The sequence below is a fragment of the Amphimedon queenslandica genome, unplaced genomic scaffold, assembly GCF_000090795.2.
Source record: "Amphimedon queenslandica unplaced genomic scaffold, v1.1 AMPQUscaffold_13511, whole genome shotgun sequence".
Taxonomy (NCBI): Eukaryota; Metazoa; Porifera; class Demospongiae; order Haplosclerida; family Niphatidae; genus Amphimedon; species Amphimedon queenslandica.
Window position 1 is genome coordinate 476111 of NW_003546253.1, and position 16501 is coordinate 492611.

The following is a 16501-nucleotide window of genomic DNA, read 5'->3' on the forward strand; positions in this document are numbered from 1 at the left end:
ATTGAGCTAGCAAGTGGCATAACAGTTGTCATGACGACAGTAATGAGTATAGCACCCAAATGTATAACGTACGTACGTATACAAAAAATTAAGAGAGAGAGAGAGGAGGGTGAGATTAGAGGAACACATGGTAAAGAGAGAGAAAGGGTAGAATTACGCAAATAAATTACTATTAATTATCGTCATAATAGTTTACAAATTACTCGATATTAGTAACAAATATTATGCAGAGTATTAACAAAAACAAAACAAGCAAACGCATCTCAAAAATAACAAATTAGGACCTCATTAGGACCTTGCTCACACACAACATAGAATGTACATACAGCAGAGTGAACACATTAGAGCCTGCATTATGTAACAACTAGGTGAGCTTGCAATCATGGCTGAGGGCTTCTAAATGCAACCGTAGCCAATGAGAGTACGTGTATATCTATGTATTATTGTAGTAATGGGTCACTTACCATCATTTTTGTTGTTATCACGGGCCGCTTATTAGCGGGTCCCTCTCCACAGGCTAAAGGATTTGTTGTTGAGGAACAGTCAACAGTACAGGTGGTGAGAGGAGGACAGGAACAAGAGGTGAGGGAAGGAGAGGGAAGTAGGAGAGGGAAAAGAGATCTTCAGGCAGCGCGTGTATGTGTGTACAAGCTGATTTATATTCACGAGTGACCCTCACATTATGGGCGTGGTTACATTGTGTAGGCGGAGTTTCAATAAACTGGAGTCCACGGAGGATTACTGTGTTTGGCGAAGGACTGGTTTACTAGATACTTATACGGGCGTGACCGATAATGGGCGTGGTGATGTAAACAAACAACTCTCTCCACACAGCTGTCTCCTTTAGTTGCTGCAAAAATTAAAGGTTGTTGCAAGAAAAGGAGAAAGGGAAGGACCCTCTGCAGCTTTACTGTCTCTCTAAGCATTCTTCTGTAATGGCTGGTCACCTCCATTCGCCTAGGAACAGACCAAGAACAAGGATCGAAGATGACTCTGGCATTGAAGTAAAATGCAGCAAATTTTTCACACAAGCCCTGTATTATTCCTATCACTAGGTAGACTATAGTCTTGGTGAGATGCTTGGAAAGGGTGCCTTTGGTGTAGTCTGGGAAGCAACTTCTGTAAACTCTAAAGAGAAATTCGCAATTAAAATGGTCCACAAAGACAAAGTAGTGATAATAATGATAGTAGCATTTTTTAAATTTCCTGATAGCCTGGGAGTGTCTCCATACAGCTTCTCGAGAGGGAAATACAAGTACTCAATCACGTTGATCATCCTCATATTATTAAGTTGGTAGAAGTTTTCGAAACTCCAAAAGTAAGGCTAGTAATGATTATTGTAAATCATCATCTGTAATTTTATGATTGATATCTGCATTGATTTATGCTATAAGTGATGTAGTATGCTAGTAATGTAGTCCCCATACTAATGCAGTGCAGGTTTTTCCATGTTAAAATGGTGAGAAATGGAAGGAAGTGTTGTTATACAATTAATAATCAACTTGACAATATTCCCACATTGGTTGGTGTTGATGGTGTCATAATTTATCAGTTTTGTATTATAAAGAATTTTTGCCAATTATAACAATACTTAAGTACTCTTGCTAAAATTGTAATGCTTCGTTTTCTCTCTCTCTCTCTCTCTCTCTCTCTCTCTCTCTCTCTCTCTCTCTCTCTCTCTCTCTCTCTCTCTCTCTCTCTCTCTCTCTCTCTCTCTCTCTCTCTCTCTCTCTCTCTCTCTCTCTCTCTCTCTCCCTCTCTCTCTCATTCTATGCCAACAGAAAGTGTTCATGGTGTTAGAGCTATGTAGAGGAGGAGAATTATCCGATATATTAAAAGAAAAGAAATCATTTAAAGAAAATGTAATAATCTATCAAAAATCAACTATTATTATAGTCATAATAATTAGGAGGTGAAAGTCATTATGAAGCAGCTAGCAGAAGCTGTTGTGTACATGCATGATAAAGGTACTGGGGTACATGTACATGTACATGTATAAAACATTATCTTCATTGTTGTATAGATATGGTACACAGGGACCTTAAACTAGAAAATATATTATTATCAACCTCTTGCATTAATGATGCACCATTTAATATAAAAGTAAAGGGGAAGGAGAGAGAGAGAGAAAGGGAAAAAAGAGTGTGAGAGTTGAAGCAAAATTTTTATACTTTATTCTAATTAGGTAACTGATTTTGGTCTGTCACATATGAAAGGGTTACCTGGATGTGATGACCTGATGTCCAGTAGGTGTGGCACCCTATACTACATGGGTGAGCATATGATAGTCATGTGATCATGACGTCAATGCAACTATTGTACTATAATATTATGACATCATAAGTTTGTTTATTTTGATATCATTGTAATCTGGCATGTAGTTACTGTTCTCATTCTCTTTCTCACATGTACGTATTATGATGTATACATGGTGCAGCTCCAGAAGTATTGAACAATAAACACGAATACAGCAAACTGTGTGACGTTTGGAGCATGGGTGTGATAATGTATGCACTGTGAGTTACTCATTTTATGACTGCACGTATTAAACTATTCCTCCCTCTACTTTATAGTTTATGTGGCCGTATGCCCTTCAATGCAGAGACTGCCCCGCTGTTAGAGGAGCAGATAATGTGTGGAGCTTTAAAATTTAAAGAGCCAGAATGGATCAGCATTAGTGATGGAGGTATGTAACTGCAAAACAATTAACTACCATATATTTAATTTTATTTTGCTATAATTTTCTTCCTTTTTCATTCATACCCTGCATGCATTATGATACAGCAAAGGAGTTAGTCCGTGGCATGTTAAACGTTAGTACTATCAATAGAATGACAGCTAGACAAGTACTGGAGGATTCGTGGATAACAGTAAGAACTACTGTCTACTGTACATGTTTATCACCCTTTCACTCTCTCTCTCTCTCTCTCTCCCTCTCCCTCTCTCTCCCTCCCTCCCTCTCTCTCCCTCCGTCCCTCTCTCTCCCTCCCTCCCTCTCTCTCCCTCCCTCCCTCTCTCTCCCTCTCCCCCTCTCTCTCTCTCCTCTCTCTCCTTTCAGGGTGGAGCTGTTCGTAAAAGGATCGATCCTCTTATGATGCTAGCTGATGACTCTCCTCCCCCTCATCCTCACTCTAGCTCTCATAAGACTTCTGATACTTCTCCACCAACCATATCAATATCAGATAAAGACACGCCCCCATCAACCACAGGAGGAGGAGGAGGAGGAGGAGATGCCAAAGGACGTCTGAATAAAAGTCCAACTCCCGTACAAATGAAAAGTGCTAGTCTACCTCGTTCAACATCAGCCAATCGAATGCCATTGATGACATCAAAGAAAACGGGTGGGGCTATGGGTGGGGCTTCAAGTGGCCCAACCCACAAGAAGACAGTATCGTCGTCAATCAGTACAGGACGATTGCAATCTACAAGAGGAAGAGGAGGAGGAGGAGGCGGAGGTGGGGCTGGGGGCGGGGCTAACAGTAGGAAACTAAGTGCAAGAAATTAGTTATTACACTTTGACAATAATTACTGCACCCTTTAAATGGAATTCATCACTTACTATCTGTAATAATTATTATAACATGTATAATATAAATTAATAATAAATTATTCAGTAAAAATATGCTCGATTCTGTTTGCGAGGTCATTATTTTTTAAATTTCAAGCGGGCGTGGTTAAATTGGGACACACCTTTTTAATGGGTTCCATGCTCTTCCTGCGCTGCGTGTTGTAAATTAGCTGGAGGAACATTGAAGAGATGAGCAGAGAGAATAATAAAGATACTTTGGTAAGGGAAAAGAGACGAGGGTTTATACTAGCCTTTGGAAATCAGAAAATAAGAGTATCATCCTACTCCTACTTGTACCTCCTTTTTCTAGACCATGGAGAGTCAGTTTAATGAAGATGATGCAATTGATGAATTAAATGATGAAACATTTGGAAATGGAGCAGTAGGTGAGTGTAGTACAATACTATTGTTAATTATAGTATATTTATTTATTTAAATGTATGTATATTCTTTCCTTTTCTTACAGAAGGTGATTGGGAGTCGTATCATGAATCTAATGTTGAACCAGAAAAACACAAACTCACTACTAGTCAACCAGATGAAGAGCGGGATGAAGAGGTAGTTAAAAAATAAATAGATAAATAAATAAATAATAATAGTAAAGACGTTATAATAGTATAGTGAATTGGCTAGTTTTCATTTTGGTTCAGAATGGAAAAGTTGTTTTTGGAAATTTTACTTACTATTATCCTAATGTTAAATATTCACAATTCTAAATTTAGTATACTTCATTGCTATAATGATCATCACCATCATTTGAAATGCAGTACACCCATTTTATGTTATAATAATCCAATCAACATTAGGCTAAGGTATTATCAAAATTCCACGACATAAAGCTAAAGGATCTATGGGACACTCCAGCACTCCCTGCTGGCTCTCCTTCCCCATCGACCCTTAACATATGGAGCTCTCCTGAATTACCTTCTCCAGGTCGGAAGGTAAGTATGGTTTCTTTTCATGAAGCTACCATTATCCTCTCTCAGCCTTTTAGTAGCCCAAAAGTCGTTCCCAAGATGAGAACAGTCGAGGATCTAGAGAAAGATTTTCTGTCGTCTTCAATGTCTCCTTCTCCTCCTCCTCCTTCCTCCTCTCCCTCCCTCAGCTCACCTCACCCTGCTCACTCTCCTTCCCATCCACACCTCTCCTCTTCTCCTAGTAACGTTTATCATCATCCTCCACCTCCTCCTGGCCACTCTCCTCTACCTCATCATCCTGTCTATATCAGACATCCTATGATGTAGTAAGTCGTATTATTATCACCGTATAGCTAGAATTTTTTGTCGCCCAGATTTTTTGCTATTTTTACGGATTTGGGAAAATCGCAGAAATTTAATTCTTGAAATCTTGGTACATAATTTTTTGGCCTATTTAGATTAAAAGGCATTGTGAATTTGCAAAAATAAAATCCGCAAATGCCATTTTGATGGCAATTTGCAAAATATTTATGCCACAGAAATTTACACTGATATTACATGGATTATTATTATTATTATCATTATTATTATTATTATTATTATTATTATTATTATTATTATTATTATTATTATTATTATTATTATTCAATATCTAGTTATCGTGGCCCTCTCCCGATGGGCAGGCCCCCACACCCACCTGGCCCACCACACAGAGTCTTATTACCGCCGGTAATTTGTAATTTTTCTAACAATAATTATTCATTCATAAATTAATGTTTAGCCACACCCACCAATGATAAGAGGACCACTCCCTCCAAACGTGCCACTAATGGGACCGCCCCCTCATTTAATTCCCAGTAAATTATTATTATTATTTTACGTACATTTAATTTTTTAATATCGTTATTTTAATTAGGGGGTTATCCTCCTCATCCCCACATGATCCCCTATAGACCATATATGGGGCCACATCCACACCCACCTCCTCCTCATGGTCCAATGCCTTTCATTGCTCCTCCAGCTCCTCCACGATATCCTTCAAAAATGCACGAGATGTTGTCCGATTTAAAACCAGACGGGAGTGGGTTTATGAGCACGAAAGAGAAGGAATGGGTCATTAAAGTCCAGCTCCTTCAGCTCCATAATACCAGCCCACTGATTGAGGACTATTATTATCAGGTTATTATTATCATTATTATTATTATTTTTTTTTTCATTTATTCAAGCCTTTTTACAGTTTGTTTGGGTTAATTTTATTCTTCCTTTTTTGAAAGACTTCTTATAATCTTAAGCGTCTCTCTCTCTCTCTCTCTCTCTTTATAGCGTTATGTCCAGAAGAAGTTTCAGGAACAGATCAAAGGAGAGGGTGTGGTTTCTTCTGATAACAAGATGGACGACATGACATTACCACCGCCTGTCAGTAAAGACGACAAGAAGAGAAGCAAAGTTGAATTTGAAAACACTCTCGGAAAAGTAATATCCATTTTATAACGAAAAGCAATTAAAAGAGCCGAAACTATTATTATAATTTTTTTATCGATTATATAGTTAAGTGTTAGCTCAGTCACTGCTCCCAGAAGGAGCATTGATGTTGGACTCTCGAGTGAAATTAATAAAAGAGACAATACCAGTAGTACTGTAATGAGTGGGAGTAAGAAGAGGCTTATACTGATGTACATTGAAGAGGTATGGACCTTGAATTGTTTGTGTTAATTTTTTTGTTTGTTTGTTTATTTTTTTAGCTCTATAATCTATTGATTAAACTGGAGGACAATGAGGTCTCGCCCGAAGAAGATGCGAGCAGTCAGATATTTAAATTATTGAAATTGGAAGTGGATGAAAATGGAGCAGTCATAAAGTGAGAGAGAGAGAGAGAGAGGTAGGGAAGGAGGGAGGGAGAGAGAGGGGAGGGAGTAATTGAGGAAGGTTGTTGTTTATTTTTAGGGAAAGTGCAACATTCTTTCATCAAATGTTACACTTCAGAAAAGGGAAGAGGGTTGTTCAAAGGATTCTTCCATTCCTTAATGAGGTTTCTTAAAATAGCCATTCACTGATCTTATATTTTATTCCTTTTTTTGCTTTTCTCTATTCAGTTGCATGGTAACATAGTCCTACAGTCCATTACAACTAACATTTATAGTATTATTAAGAAAGACTCGGTTGATAAGGTCAACTTCACATATTCATTAATTATTATCCTCGATTATTGTTTTTAGGTACTGCCTGAGCTGTTACCTCCAATTAATGGGATAATATTAAAGTTGTCTCTAAATGATATTAATGTACATTTAAAGTTCATCACTGCTTCATTTAATAGCAAGATATCAGAGAATCCAGTAAGAATATCTAACTGAAATGTTTAATCTGTGTACTATGCATCATTTTTATTCCATTTGTACATATTAATGTACTCCTCACTTGAATTAAATGCATGGCAAACCAATTTCTGAAAAATACCCTGTACTATAGCCCATGGTTTTTTCCAAAAATGGCTCCGAAATCACTCCCAATTTTTATTACATTTTCTGATACATATTGATGTCCTTATGCAATGTAGAAAGTTTGAGCTGATTCTGACTTCAATTTTTTGAGTTATGGCCATTTTAAAAAATGAGCCAATTTCTGAAAAATACCCAAGGCTATAGCCCATGGTTTTTTCCAAAAAATGGCTCCCAAATCACCCCCAAATTTTATTACATTTTCTGATACACATTGATGTCCTTATGCTATGTAGAAAGTTTGAGCTGATTCCGGCTTAAATTTATTGAGTTACGGCCATTTTAAAAATGAGCCAATTTCTGAAAAATACCCAAGGCTATAGCCCGTGGTTTTTTCCAAAAAATGGCTCCAAAGTCACCCCCAATTTTTATTACATTTTCTGATGCATATTGATGCTCTTATGCAATGTAGAAAGTTTGAGCTGATTCCGACTTAAATTTTTTGAGTTACGGCCATTTAAAAAAATGAGCCGATTTCTGAAAAATACCCAAGGCTATAGCCCATGGTTTTTTCCAAAAAGTGGCTCTGAAATCACCCCCAATTTTTATTACATTTTCTGATACATATTGATGCCCTTATGCTACGCTTTGTCTTTTGTTCCTTATTCCTCTGAATAGTTTCTACATAATGTCACAATATCTTTACTAACAAGAGGAGCTAGTATACTGACTCAGAGCTCTGATACTGAAATAACCGAATGGTGAGTTACCAATGGGGGAGGGGCTTAAACTATGAATATTAATTACCATTAGGCACAAGTCCATTGCTCAGCTAAACAAGACTATAGTTTTATTAAATGTAAAGTCGTCGGACATTTTGAAAATATTAGGTGACCTGGCCACGCCCATAAGTAATCACGCCTACCAATAATAAATTATTTTGTGTAATATTTCTTTATTGGTGTACTACTTTCATTTATTCTTGTTACATGTTTTTTTTTCATTTTTTCTCTTTATATATTAGCCATAAAAATCATTAAAAATAAACACACAATAATTATAATTAAGAGAGAGTTGCTAGCAGGATGATAATTAATTAATTAATTAATAATTAATTAATTACTACCATTAATATAGCTAATGATAACTTTATAGACCTTCTCAGCAGCATCTATTCCCCATATGAAATCCAAGTGTTCATAATAGGGTATATTAGTGACGCCTTTCAGCGAATTGGAGGTTGTATTCAGTTTATTAATCAATCCTTTAACATCAGTCGGGTCAGCCAGCCAGTCCTTATTACCGGTGAATAGGTACGTGGGTACAGGAAACTGGGATAGATTGTAAAGCGGAGGAGTAGACTGGAAAGAAAGAGGAGAGAAGTGGCGATAAGAATAAGAGGATAAAAGATGAGGGGGGGGGAAGAGAAGCACAATTGATTGATGTACATGTGTGATGTGCTTACATTTCCATTGTAATGCTCTTTGTTAGCAGAAGCTGAGCCATAGTCATACATTTGAAATGCACCAGATTTAACCATCTGAGGGAGGGGAGAGAGAGGGGGGGAAGATGAGCATGTACTTTTCCAACGATGACATTCTTACTTGTGCCCAGTGGACCACATTTTGAACTGAAGTCCCAGCTGGTGTGTGTCCAAGATACACGGGAATGAGACTCTAGGTATCGGAATGGAAATTTGAAAGCTTGACATTTATTGTCATTATATTCCTCTTACATCGTTGAGGTTTTTCTCATCAAATCCACATATCAGGAAGAGCACGTTTCCACACACTTCTTCGATTTTAGAAAAGCAAAAAAGCTCACCGGCTTTGTCTATGATACTCTTGTTAGGTACAAACTCTCCGACGCCGGTAACACTGAAAAATGGCTGAGGGAAAAAAAGAAGATTGATGAGAAAACTAATATTAAATATTTGATATATTTCTACATTTTTAATTTTTCGATTAGGCTTTAAAATATTGATATCAACTTACTACTAAAACTTTGTAAATTTTTGCAATATAGGCAAACATTCCTTCAATGTCTTTGACGGTTGATACTGGAGCCAAGGCAAAGAATCCTCGTATTTTGGAGGCGAGTGTTGCATTAGAAGAGAACCCAGCAAACCCCATCATAGTACCCTGAGAGTGTCCAACGTAGTACGTGCTATTCTGCCCTGATACGGATAGGGCATAATCAATCATTGTGGGTAGGTCGATGAGGGCATGTTCATCAAAACTAGGTAAATAAAGGGTGCGATAAATTCAATCTGATTGACACCTTTGCATGATAATAATAATAATATTAACGCTAATAATAATAATAAATAATAATAATAACAACGCTAATAATAATAAATCATTGTCATACCTAAAATCCCAAAACTCTTTATCCTTGTCTGGGTTATACTTCACATGTTCCCTGGAGTAAGTGTTGCCGCGTACATTACCAAGCCACACATCAAAGCCTGCATCAGCCAAAATGAAACCCAAACTGTCACTGGGGCCGTTGGTTATCCAGTTAGTGCTAGCACAAAGGAGTCCATGCTGGAGGAATATGACAGGGCGGGTAGCATCTAAAATGTTTAATAATTATTCATGATTATTGAATTGTGTAATGACAATTTTTATTTTTACTTGTTTTCCCAGTCCTTCCATAAGAAATTCTTTGAAGTCCTAGCACGTATCCATCTCTTGTAGTGACGCTATGGCTTTCACCAGGATACCCAGCGCTCGTTATCATTTGCAACTAATTAGAAAATAATTAGAAAATTAATTATTAAGGTTTATTCTTATTTTAATATTGCTTCTTACTGGGGTGTATTTTGCCTCGGGAGGAGTGGAAGCGAATATAAAGTGAAAGAGACAAGCAATTAGAATTATCCTGGCCATTTTCGTTGCTGCTTTGCTTGCTATAATAGCGCCTTAGCTCAGCTGAAGATCATACGATAAATGACACCTTATTCTTGTGGAGGTGTGGCTACCTGCAGCAAAATTGGAAGGCGTGGCTGAACTAAACTAACCACACCTTTAAACCGAGGTCCGTTCCTCTCCGCATATTCTACACGTATATTTCTCCTTTCTTCGCAGATTTGGTAATAAGGCGAGCTCTTGCATGGGATTATAGCCATAAAGAAGTTTGTAGCTGTTTGGAGAGATATTTTATTCGACTGAGAAATACAGCAACGGTTCAGGATAGAGACTGAGACTAGCGTGTTTCTGTAAAAATGACGTCCCGTATTGCTGCTGTTAAAACAGATCAAAGGAAGGTAAGATCATCGATATAATCGCTGCCTCTTACATCTTCCCCTCTCTTATTTCGAAAACCAGCCATCGTCCCTTTATTCTCTTCTCCCTTTCAGTCTATGTATTTGTATATTTTATATGTGTGTACATGAAATATTGTGAAACTGTCTTTGCTTGACACTACTGCACTTTAAATTGTAAACACACCTGTGTCCTGTATTATATTTTGGAATAAAATTTTGGAATATATAGTCATAATAACAATAAAAGCATTGTGCATGCGTAGGTGATTCCTATTCTATGTTGTCTGCACGTTTCATAACATTTAGCTCTGACAGTATTTGTAACAACATTCAATTAAATAATTAATAATTATGAATACGATTACTATTAAGAGCACTATGGCCCCTGTTTTTCCCAGCTTTACATGCCTCCTGTCATTTTTACCACACACACACTCACACAAAGAAGAAGACAGACATACAGGCACATATTCTTGCAACCTTTCATGTCTCCCTCTCTCTCTCTCTCTCTCTTTCTCTCTCTCTCTCTCTTTCTCCTACCATTTTCCATTGCATTGATTAGTTTTGCCATAAAAACTCATGAACATTATTTCCTTTTGTTATTGTCTACATAATATTGTGTAAGAATTAGATCATCATTATTAAGACTATGTGTCTCTGAGACTGTGTGTGTGTGTATATATATACACATGTATGTGAGAGAATGGAGTGAGAGAGAGAGGGCAAAAGAAGGAGGATGTGAGTCCAATCATGATTAGGATATCCTGTGTGTGTTGATGTGTATTGCCCTTGTCTTTGATGAGACTTGTTTGTGCCCAGAACTTTCTTACTATCTTACTATTATTATATCCTTTTACTTTTCAGTCATTTTATGTTAATGTGTTTGCATTATGTAACATTTGGGTGAGGGATAAAAACAGTTGTGGTTGGGTGAACACATCTATTTTCTTTCTCTCCCTCCCTCCCTCCCTCCCTCTTTCTCTCTCTCTCTCTCTCTCTCTCTCTCTTTCTCTCTCCTCCTTCCTTCTTTATTCCCCTGATCATTCCCAGTGGTTAGTTAGTGCTAAGTGTGTTGTGGGAGACATTTGATAATATGAGTGGGAGAGAAAGGAGAGAATACACTGAGAGAGTGTGTTTTTAATGTACCTATCCTCTATATTTGGTTAAATTATTTTTTCCCTTTCCCTTTTACATATATGTGTACATGTACAGTACATGTGCTTTTGATGCATGTACATGTATTTTATACATACAGGTCATGTTTGGTTATACTTGTGGGGATTTTTTGGCTTCTTTATCTTATAATAATAATAATAAATTATTATTATTAAGATTCTCTGCCTCCTTACTGCAGCTGTTTTGTAGCATTAAGAGAATTGTTCTAACAATATTACACATGTATCTCTCTCTTGTTTTCCTTTAGTTAGTTTAGAAAAACCGTTATACCTGTCACTTATCATAATACTACATTTGTTGTACATGTATAGTATTCCTATTATTATTAATATTCTTAATATTCTGTTATTATTATTATTTTTAAATCTTTTAAAGGTATACACTGATTGGGCCAACAACAGGCTCAAGAAGGCAGGACTAACTGACGTTCAAGTCAACGACCTCCACAAAGATATCCCTGACGGGTTCATCTTACCTAAAATAATACAAGCAGTTGGTAAGTACATGCATTTACCTCATTTATAATAATAGTTACATGTATTATTAATAAATTAATGATTATGAACTCATTATTTGTGTTCTCTTTTTTTGTTAGTCCATGAAGATGTTCCTGGCATATTGAGTTCGCCTGATAACGATAGCGAGAGAGTAAGTTGATTTGAATCAGAATCAGTGTTAGTATCAGTGTTAGTATTATTAATTATTGATAGGATCAGTATCAGTATTATCATCAATATGAGTATTATCAAGAGTGGAATTATCCACTCTTAATATTATCAGTATATGCATCATTTTCACTTTAAGTTTCTATTCGAATAATTGAATTTTAATAATTCTTATCTCGTCTCTGATCTTGTGTGGCACTATGCGAATTCTGTCTCCTGCTGTGTGTGTGTGTGTGTGTTTCGTTCTCTATCACTAGTTACTGTATGTGTGTTAGTTCCATCTCTATAGAGAGAGTGTGTGTGTTAGTGGTTTGGCTCTAGGCCCATGTTTGGTAATGGGCTAATATGTGTGAGGCAAAAATAATAACAATATTTTAAATTCTCCAATTCCTCCTCTCCCTCTCTCTCTCTCTGTTGCTCTATGACTCTCTTTATCTTTGCATCATTAGTCTTATCATGTGTGTCTGATGTCATGGCTCACTTGCTTTGTGTGTTTGGATTATTGTGAGAGCAATAAGGAGGAGGAGGAGGACACACACACACACACAGACACACACACACCTATGTACACAATCCATGTAGATACATGCATGTACATGTACACATGTACATGTACACATGTACAATGTACATAATATACGTTATTGCCAAATTTACACTCAATTGGTTGCCACTGGGCCAATCTGCTCAAGACGGTTACAAAAAGAATGTTAATTCTGATAAATTGGAGTCACTCACATCCTAGTACTAAATGTGAACAGATTTAAGCCAAAGCCCTCAATGCACAAACAGGCATGTCTACTAGCATGTAGTGTACCTTGTGTACAGAATTCTTGTATTATTGTTGTTTGTGACATGATGGAGTGTTTATTGATATATTCACATTCTGGTCTGTGTATACGTCATCTTGTTTTTCTTGCTTACTGTGTTTGTGTATTATTGGACTAATTACGTAAAGAGAAGTTATAATTAATTATCAATAATAATTAGCTTGCAAGTGCAGGTTTAACTGGTTTTGTGTTTTTGCCTGTCTGTATCCCATAGTGAATGAATATTACATGTGTCATTGTCTCTCTTCTCCTTTTTTTAGAAACAGAATATTGAAGCAAGTGTTATGTACTTGCAAAGGATAGGCATTAATTGCAATGGATTTTCAGCAAAGGGTAATAATAGCTAATTTATATTTTATGTCTTGTGGTTGATTTGAGGTTTTGTACTTGTACACTAAGTGACCACATAAAGCATTCCTCTACTCCAGTCTCCTTCTCTTTGTTTTCATTACAGATATAAGTGAGGGAAGCATGAGAGCTATATTACAATTATTCTTTAGCTTGTCACAATTTAAACCAAAAGGTAAAGCAAGTCTGAAGCTCTCATATTCTATTCTATAATAACTGTGTCTTCTTTCTTTTTTTTTCTATTTGTCCCTAGCATCAGAAGAGGCTCAACCCTCTCCTTCCTCCTCAAGATTGAGACCAGTCTCTCCAAGCCTTCGTATGATGCACTCTGTAAATACATTCTCATAATCCCATTCCCATACTAAAATTCCCATACTTTCATACTAATACTTGTATCTAATTTATAATTTTAAATTTAATCCTCTTTTCTCTTATTATTATTATTTATGCAATAGGTCCGTCCATCAGATGGTAGTGGTTCCAAATTAAAGAGCCCTCATTTAATAAGCACCAGTATGTCTTCAAGTCCATCAAACAGTAATTCTTCTAGTGTCAATACAAGCCCTGTCAGCACTCCTGTGGCCACTGCCCCACCTGCTAGCATACCCTCATTCCCTCCACCTACCACAACCTCCTCTGCTGCTAATAATAATAATAGTAGCAAACAGCAGCAGTTGGGTCCCAGGCGTCATGCCGGTAGTATCATACCCACCAGTTTAGACCCAATGGCTCAGTCTAGGAGGATACCTTACAAGGCAGTTACTGTATCGCCTTCGTCCGGAGGAGGAGGAGGGACGGATCAAAGACAGAGGAGTAACAGTGAGGTTATTCCGCCCACCGAGACTCCTTCTAGCAGCATAGCTAAACCAACGAGTTTACAGCCCCCCAAGGGGGCGGAGGGAAGTCGATTGAAGTCCCCAGGGGGCCCTTCATCTCTATCTCTAAAGTCGCCCACAGGAACAACAAGTCTTACGAGTAGCTCTGAGTCTATCGATGATATAAAACTCTCCTCATCTTCTTCTTCTGTTGCTTCAGCGGCGAAATTAGGTCGTTCAAATAGTTCAATAACTGAGTCAACATCTCCTGGCCTTAGGAAGAAGCTATCGATGCCTTCCGGTCGCTCCACCCCCACAGAGAGGTCCGGACTGGCCAGACCAACGAGACTACAGAAACTTACGAAAACCGAAGAAAGTAAACTAGTTTTATCGACTAACGACGGGATCAAGAGATCAAATACAGCGGATCATGCGCCTGTATCAATATCAGTGCCTGGATCAGGGATCAGTCGGAGTTTAACGTCGTCAAAGGAATCATCACCCGCTCCGATTGAAAGTACTGGAGGAGGAGAAAAGGGAGGAGAGAAAGTGAGTGGTTTGTCTAAACTGACACGCCCAGCGGTCACTGGAGATAATAAAGGTACGGGTGAAGAAGGGCATCAATTAGAAAAATCAAACTCTGGTTCTAAACTCACTAAGTTAACACAATTACCATCAAAACTTAAGTCACCTGTAGGCCATGCCCCTACCAAGGAAGGAGAGGAGAGTGTTGAAAGTAGTTCTGGAAATCCCGGAGTGGGCGGAGCTAGGAATGCACTGGTGGGTGGGGCTGGAGGTGCTAGTAAACTGTCTTTATTGACTAGGAAACCACTCGGAATTCAAAAACCCTCACAACTTCGTAAAGCAGCTTCGCTAACGAGTAACATTGAGGATACTAGGAGCGATGAGTCAGCAAAACAAGAGAATAAGTTACCAGCGGAACCAACACTGAATGAAGAAACCACACCCACCCACAAAGTAACCACACCTACTCACGAGGAAACCACACCCACTCACCAAGAAGCCACGCCTACTCATCAACATACGTCACCGATAAAAGAACAATCTCCGAAGCAGACGTCAAGTCAGCAGACCACGCCCACAAAAGCAACAAAGACACACCCATCACTTGACTTACAAGCCCAACCTACCGAAGCCACGCCCCCTAAGATTGATCAGCGTAGCAGCAACAGCTCAATAGGCTCGGCTACCAGTGACACTAGTAGCACTGGGATGGCTGGAGGGACAGAGACACCATCACCTTTTGAAAGGAAGTACGTTCGTAGAACCAGCCCAGAGGGCATGTCTGTTGATGAAACCCTCAGCCCTTCTGACAGCGGAGGACTCGACGAGGGAAAGGGGCGGAGTTTCTCATCTCCAAATAAGGAGAACGTATCTCAAGTCCAGCCTAATATGTTACCTAGTGCCGAGTCCACTCAGATACTCCAGAGAGCTCACTCTCTAAGTCCCAAGGCGTCTCGACGTATATTTAATAACTCGTCTTCTCCAAGTCATTTGATCTCTAACCAATCAGCTGTCAGCGGCGAGGTTGCCAAGCAACCCAAGAGGAGCATTCTTTCTAGAAAGCAAGGCGATAACTCCGCCCTTTCTGCCGATAAGCATGTCAGACCTGTCGGTCACTCGTCTTCGACTGAAAGTTTTTCGTCTTCTGAAGTATCGCTGGGTCAAGTGACCTCTGGAGAGTCTTTAACGAGGCTACCTTCTCAAGCTCCGCCCCCTTCAGTAATGATTGGGGAGAGGAGAATAAGCAATACTGATAGGCCACGATCTTTAGAAGACATTGAGAAACATAGTTTTAACACAGGTAGCTATAATCGTGTACTTGTAATGCCAATTATGAATGTACATGTATATACCATCCATAATCACTTCTAACTATACATGTACTGTATGCATATACTATATGTACATGTACATGTACAATTGTACATGTAATATCCATGTACATGTACCATTCATAATGTAAGTGTCCATAATGTTTTTGTGTTAATACATGTACATGTACATTTGTAGGTAGCTATCCAGGAGACCTCCAGTCAGTATCCAGTGGGGCATTAATTAGAAGAGGTTCTACCAGAAGCGATAGACTGGATTATAGCGACGTTGAGTCTTTCCTTGAAACTGGACTCCAAGACAGGAATGAAAGCTCCACCCCCGAAGTAAGGGGACTTGAATATTAAATTTTTTTATTATTATTTATGCGTTTATTATTTTGTTTATTTATTATTTTTAGTTATTGGAGACTTATGAAAACCAGTTGAGTCAATTAAAGAAAGATCTGGAAAGTAAATCAAAGATGCTCTCAATGTACGAGACCAGTATGACCGACCTCTCCACTAAAGTAACCACCTTGAAAAGATCGCTAGAGGAAAAGGTACAATACCAATATCAATTTAATACTAATATCATCAAATCTCTCCCTCTCTCTCTCTCTCTCTCCCTCCCTCCCTCCCTC

General features: G+C 38.2%; 4 protein-coding genes across 4 annotated transcripts; 3 read left to right on the forward strand and 1 right to left on the reverse strand.

Annotated features, from left to right (window-relative positions):
* Window positions 1-805: 805 nt before the first annotated feature.
* Window positions 806-3620, forward strand: LOC100641582 (serine/threonine-protein kinase 33-like). Its single transcript, XM_003383412.3, has 11 exons — window positions 806-1004; window positions 1056-1169; window positions 1214-1318; window positions 1782-1862; window positions 1910-1967; window positions 2024-2103; window positions 2186-2273; window positions 2438-2516; window positions 2574-2686; window positions 2785-2870; window positions 3059-3620. Exons 1-11 carry the CDS (start codon window positions 936-938, stop codon window positions 3503-3505), a joined length of 1320 nt encoding a protein of 439 aa, XP_003383460.1. The 5' UTR covers window positions 806-935; the 3' UTR covers window positions 3506-3620.
* A 62-nt stretch (window positions 3621-3682) lies between these two features.
* On the forward strand, window positions 3683-7970 carry LOC100641709 (protein PAT1 homolog 1-like). The gene is made up of 16 exons (XM_003383413.2): window positions 3683-3787; window positions 3879-3954; window positions 4035-4126; window positions 4375-4509; window positions 4555-4811; window positions 5142-5214; window positions 5267-5342; window positions 5402-5664; window positions 5809-5958; window positions 6034-6171; window positions 6228-6343; window positions 6430-6514; window positions 6579-6653; window positions 6702-6821; window positions 7602-7684; window positions 7737-7970. Exons 1-16 carry the CDS (start codon window positions 3758-3760, stop codon window positions 7852-7854), a joined length of 1887 nt encoding a protein of 628 aa, XP_003383461.2. The 5' UTR covers window positions 3683-3757; the 3' UTR covers window positions 7855-7970.
* Window positions 7936-9891, reverse strand: LOC100641835 (gastric triacylglycerol lipase-like). Its single transcript, XM_003383414.3, has 8 exons — window positions 9737-9891; window positions 9560-9671; window positions 9294-9498; window positions 8918-9161; window positions 8659-8811; window positions 8528-8599; window positions 8389-8463; window positions 7936-8284 (listed from the first exon to the last, which is right to left on the reverse strand). Exons 1-8 carry the CDS (start codon window positions 9812-9814, stop codon window positions 8039-8041), a joined length of 1185 nt encoding a protein of 394 aa, XP_003383462.2. The 5' UTR covers window positions 9815-9891; the 3' UTR covers window positions 7936-8038.
* Window positions 9892-9968: 77 nt separating this feature from the next.
* Window positions 9969-16471, forward strand: LOC100641961 (flocculation protein FLO11-like; the record flags this gene model as incomplete). Its single annotated transcript, XM_020004795.1, has 9 exons — window positions 9969-10191; window positions 11743-11863; window positions 11963-12015; window positions 13123-13195; window positions 13317-13385; window positions 13464-13540; window positions 13666-15850; window positions 16060-16205; window positions 16280-16471. Coding segments are annotated over exons 1-9 (2958 nt in total), but the record flags the coding sequence as incomplete, so codon positions are not given.
* Between the last annotated feature and the right edge of the window lie 30 nt (window positions 16472-16501).

Excerpts from the sequence above, each read along its gene's own strand:
- LOC100641835 (XM_003383414.3), bottom strand. The coding sequence starts at position 9,814 with ATGGCCAGGATAATTCTAATTGCTTGTCTCTTTCACTTTATATTCGCT. Across the intron at positions 8,812-8,917 it reads AAATTTACAAAGTTTTAGTA|CCATTTTTCAGTGTTACCGG; the intron begins GTAAGTTGATAT and ends TTTTTCCCTCAG. Across the intron at positions 8,285-8,388 it reads AAGAGCATTACAATGGAAAT|TCTACTCCTCCGCTTTACAA; the intron begins GTAAGCACATCA and ends CTTTCTTTCCAG.
- LOC100641582 (XM_003383412.3), top strand. The coding sequence starts at position 936 with ATGGCTGGTCACCTCCATTCGCCTAGGAACAGACCAAGAACAAGGATC. Across the intron at positions 1,005-1,055 it reads AAGATGACTCTGGCATTGAA|GTAGACTATAGTCTTGGTGA; the intron begins GTAAAATGCAGC and ends TCCTATCACTAG. Across the intron at positions 1,968-2,023 it reads TGTGTACATGCATGATAAAG|ATATGGTACACAGGGACCTT; the intron begins GTACTGGGGTAC and ends ATTGTTGTATAG.
- LOC100641709 (XM_003383413.2), top strand. The coding sequence starts at position 3,758 with ATGAGCAGAGAGAATAATAAAGATACTTTG. Across the intron at positions 3,788-3,878 it reads AGAATAATAAAGATACTTTG|ACCATGGAGAGTCAGTTTAA; the intron begins GTAAGGGAAAAG and ends TCCTTTTTCTAG. Across the intron at positions 6,515-6,578 it reads TTCTTCCATTCCTTAATGAG|TTGCATGGTAACATAGTCCT; the intron begins GTTTCTTAAAAT and ends TTCTCTATTCAG.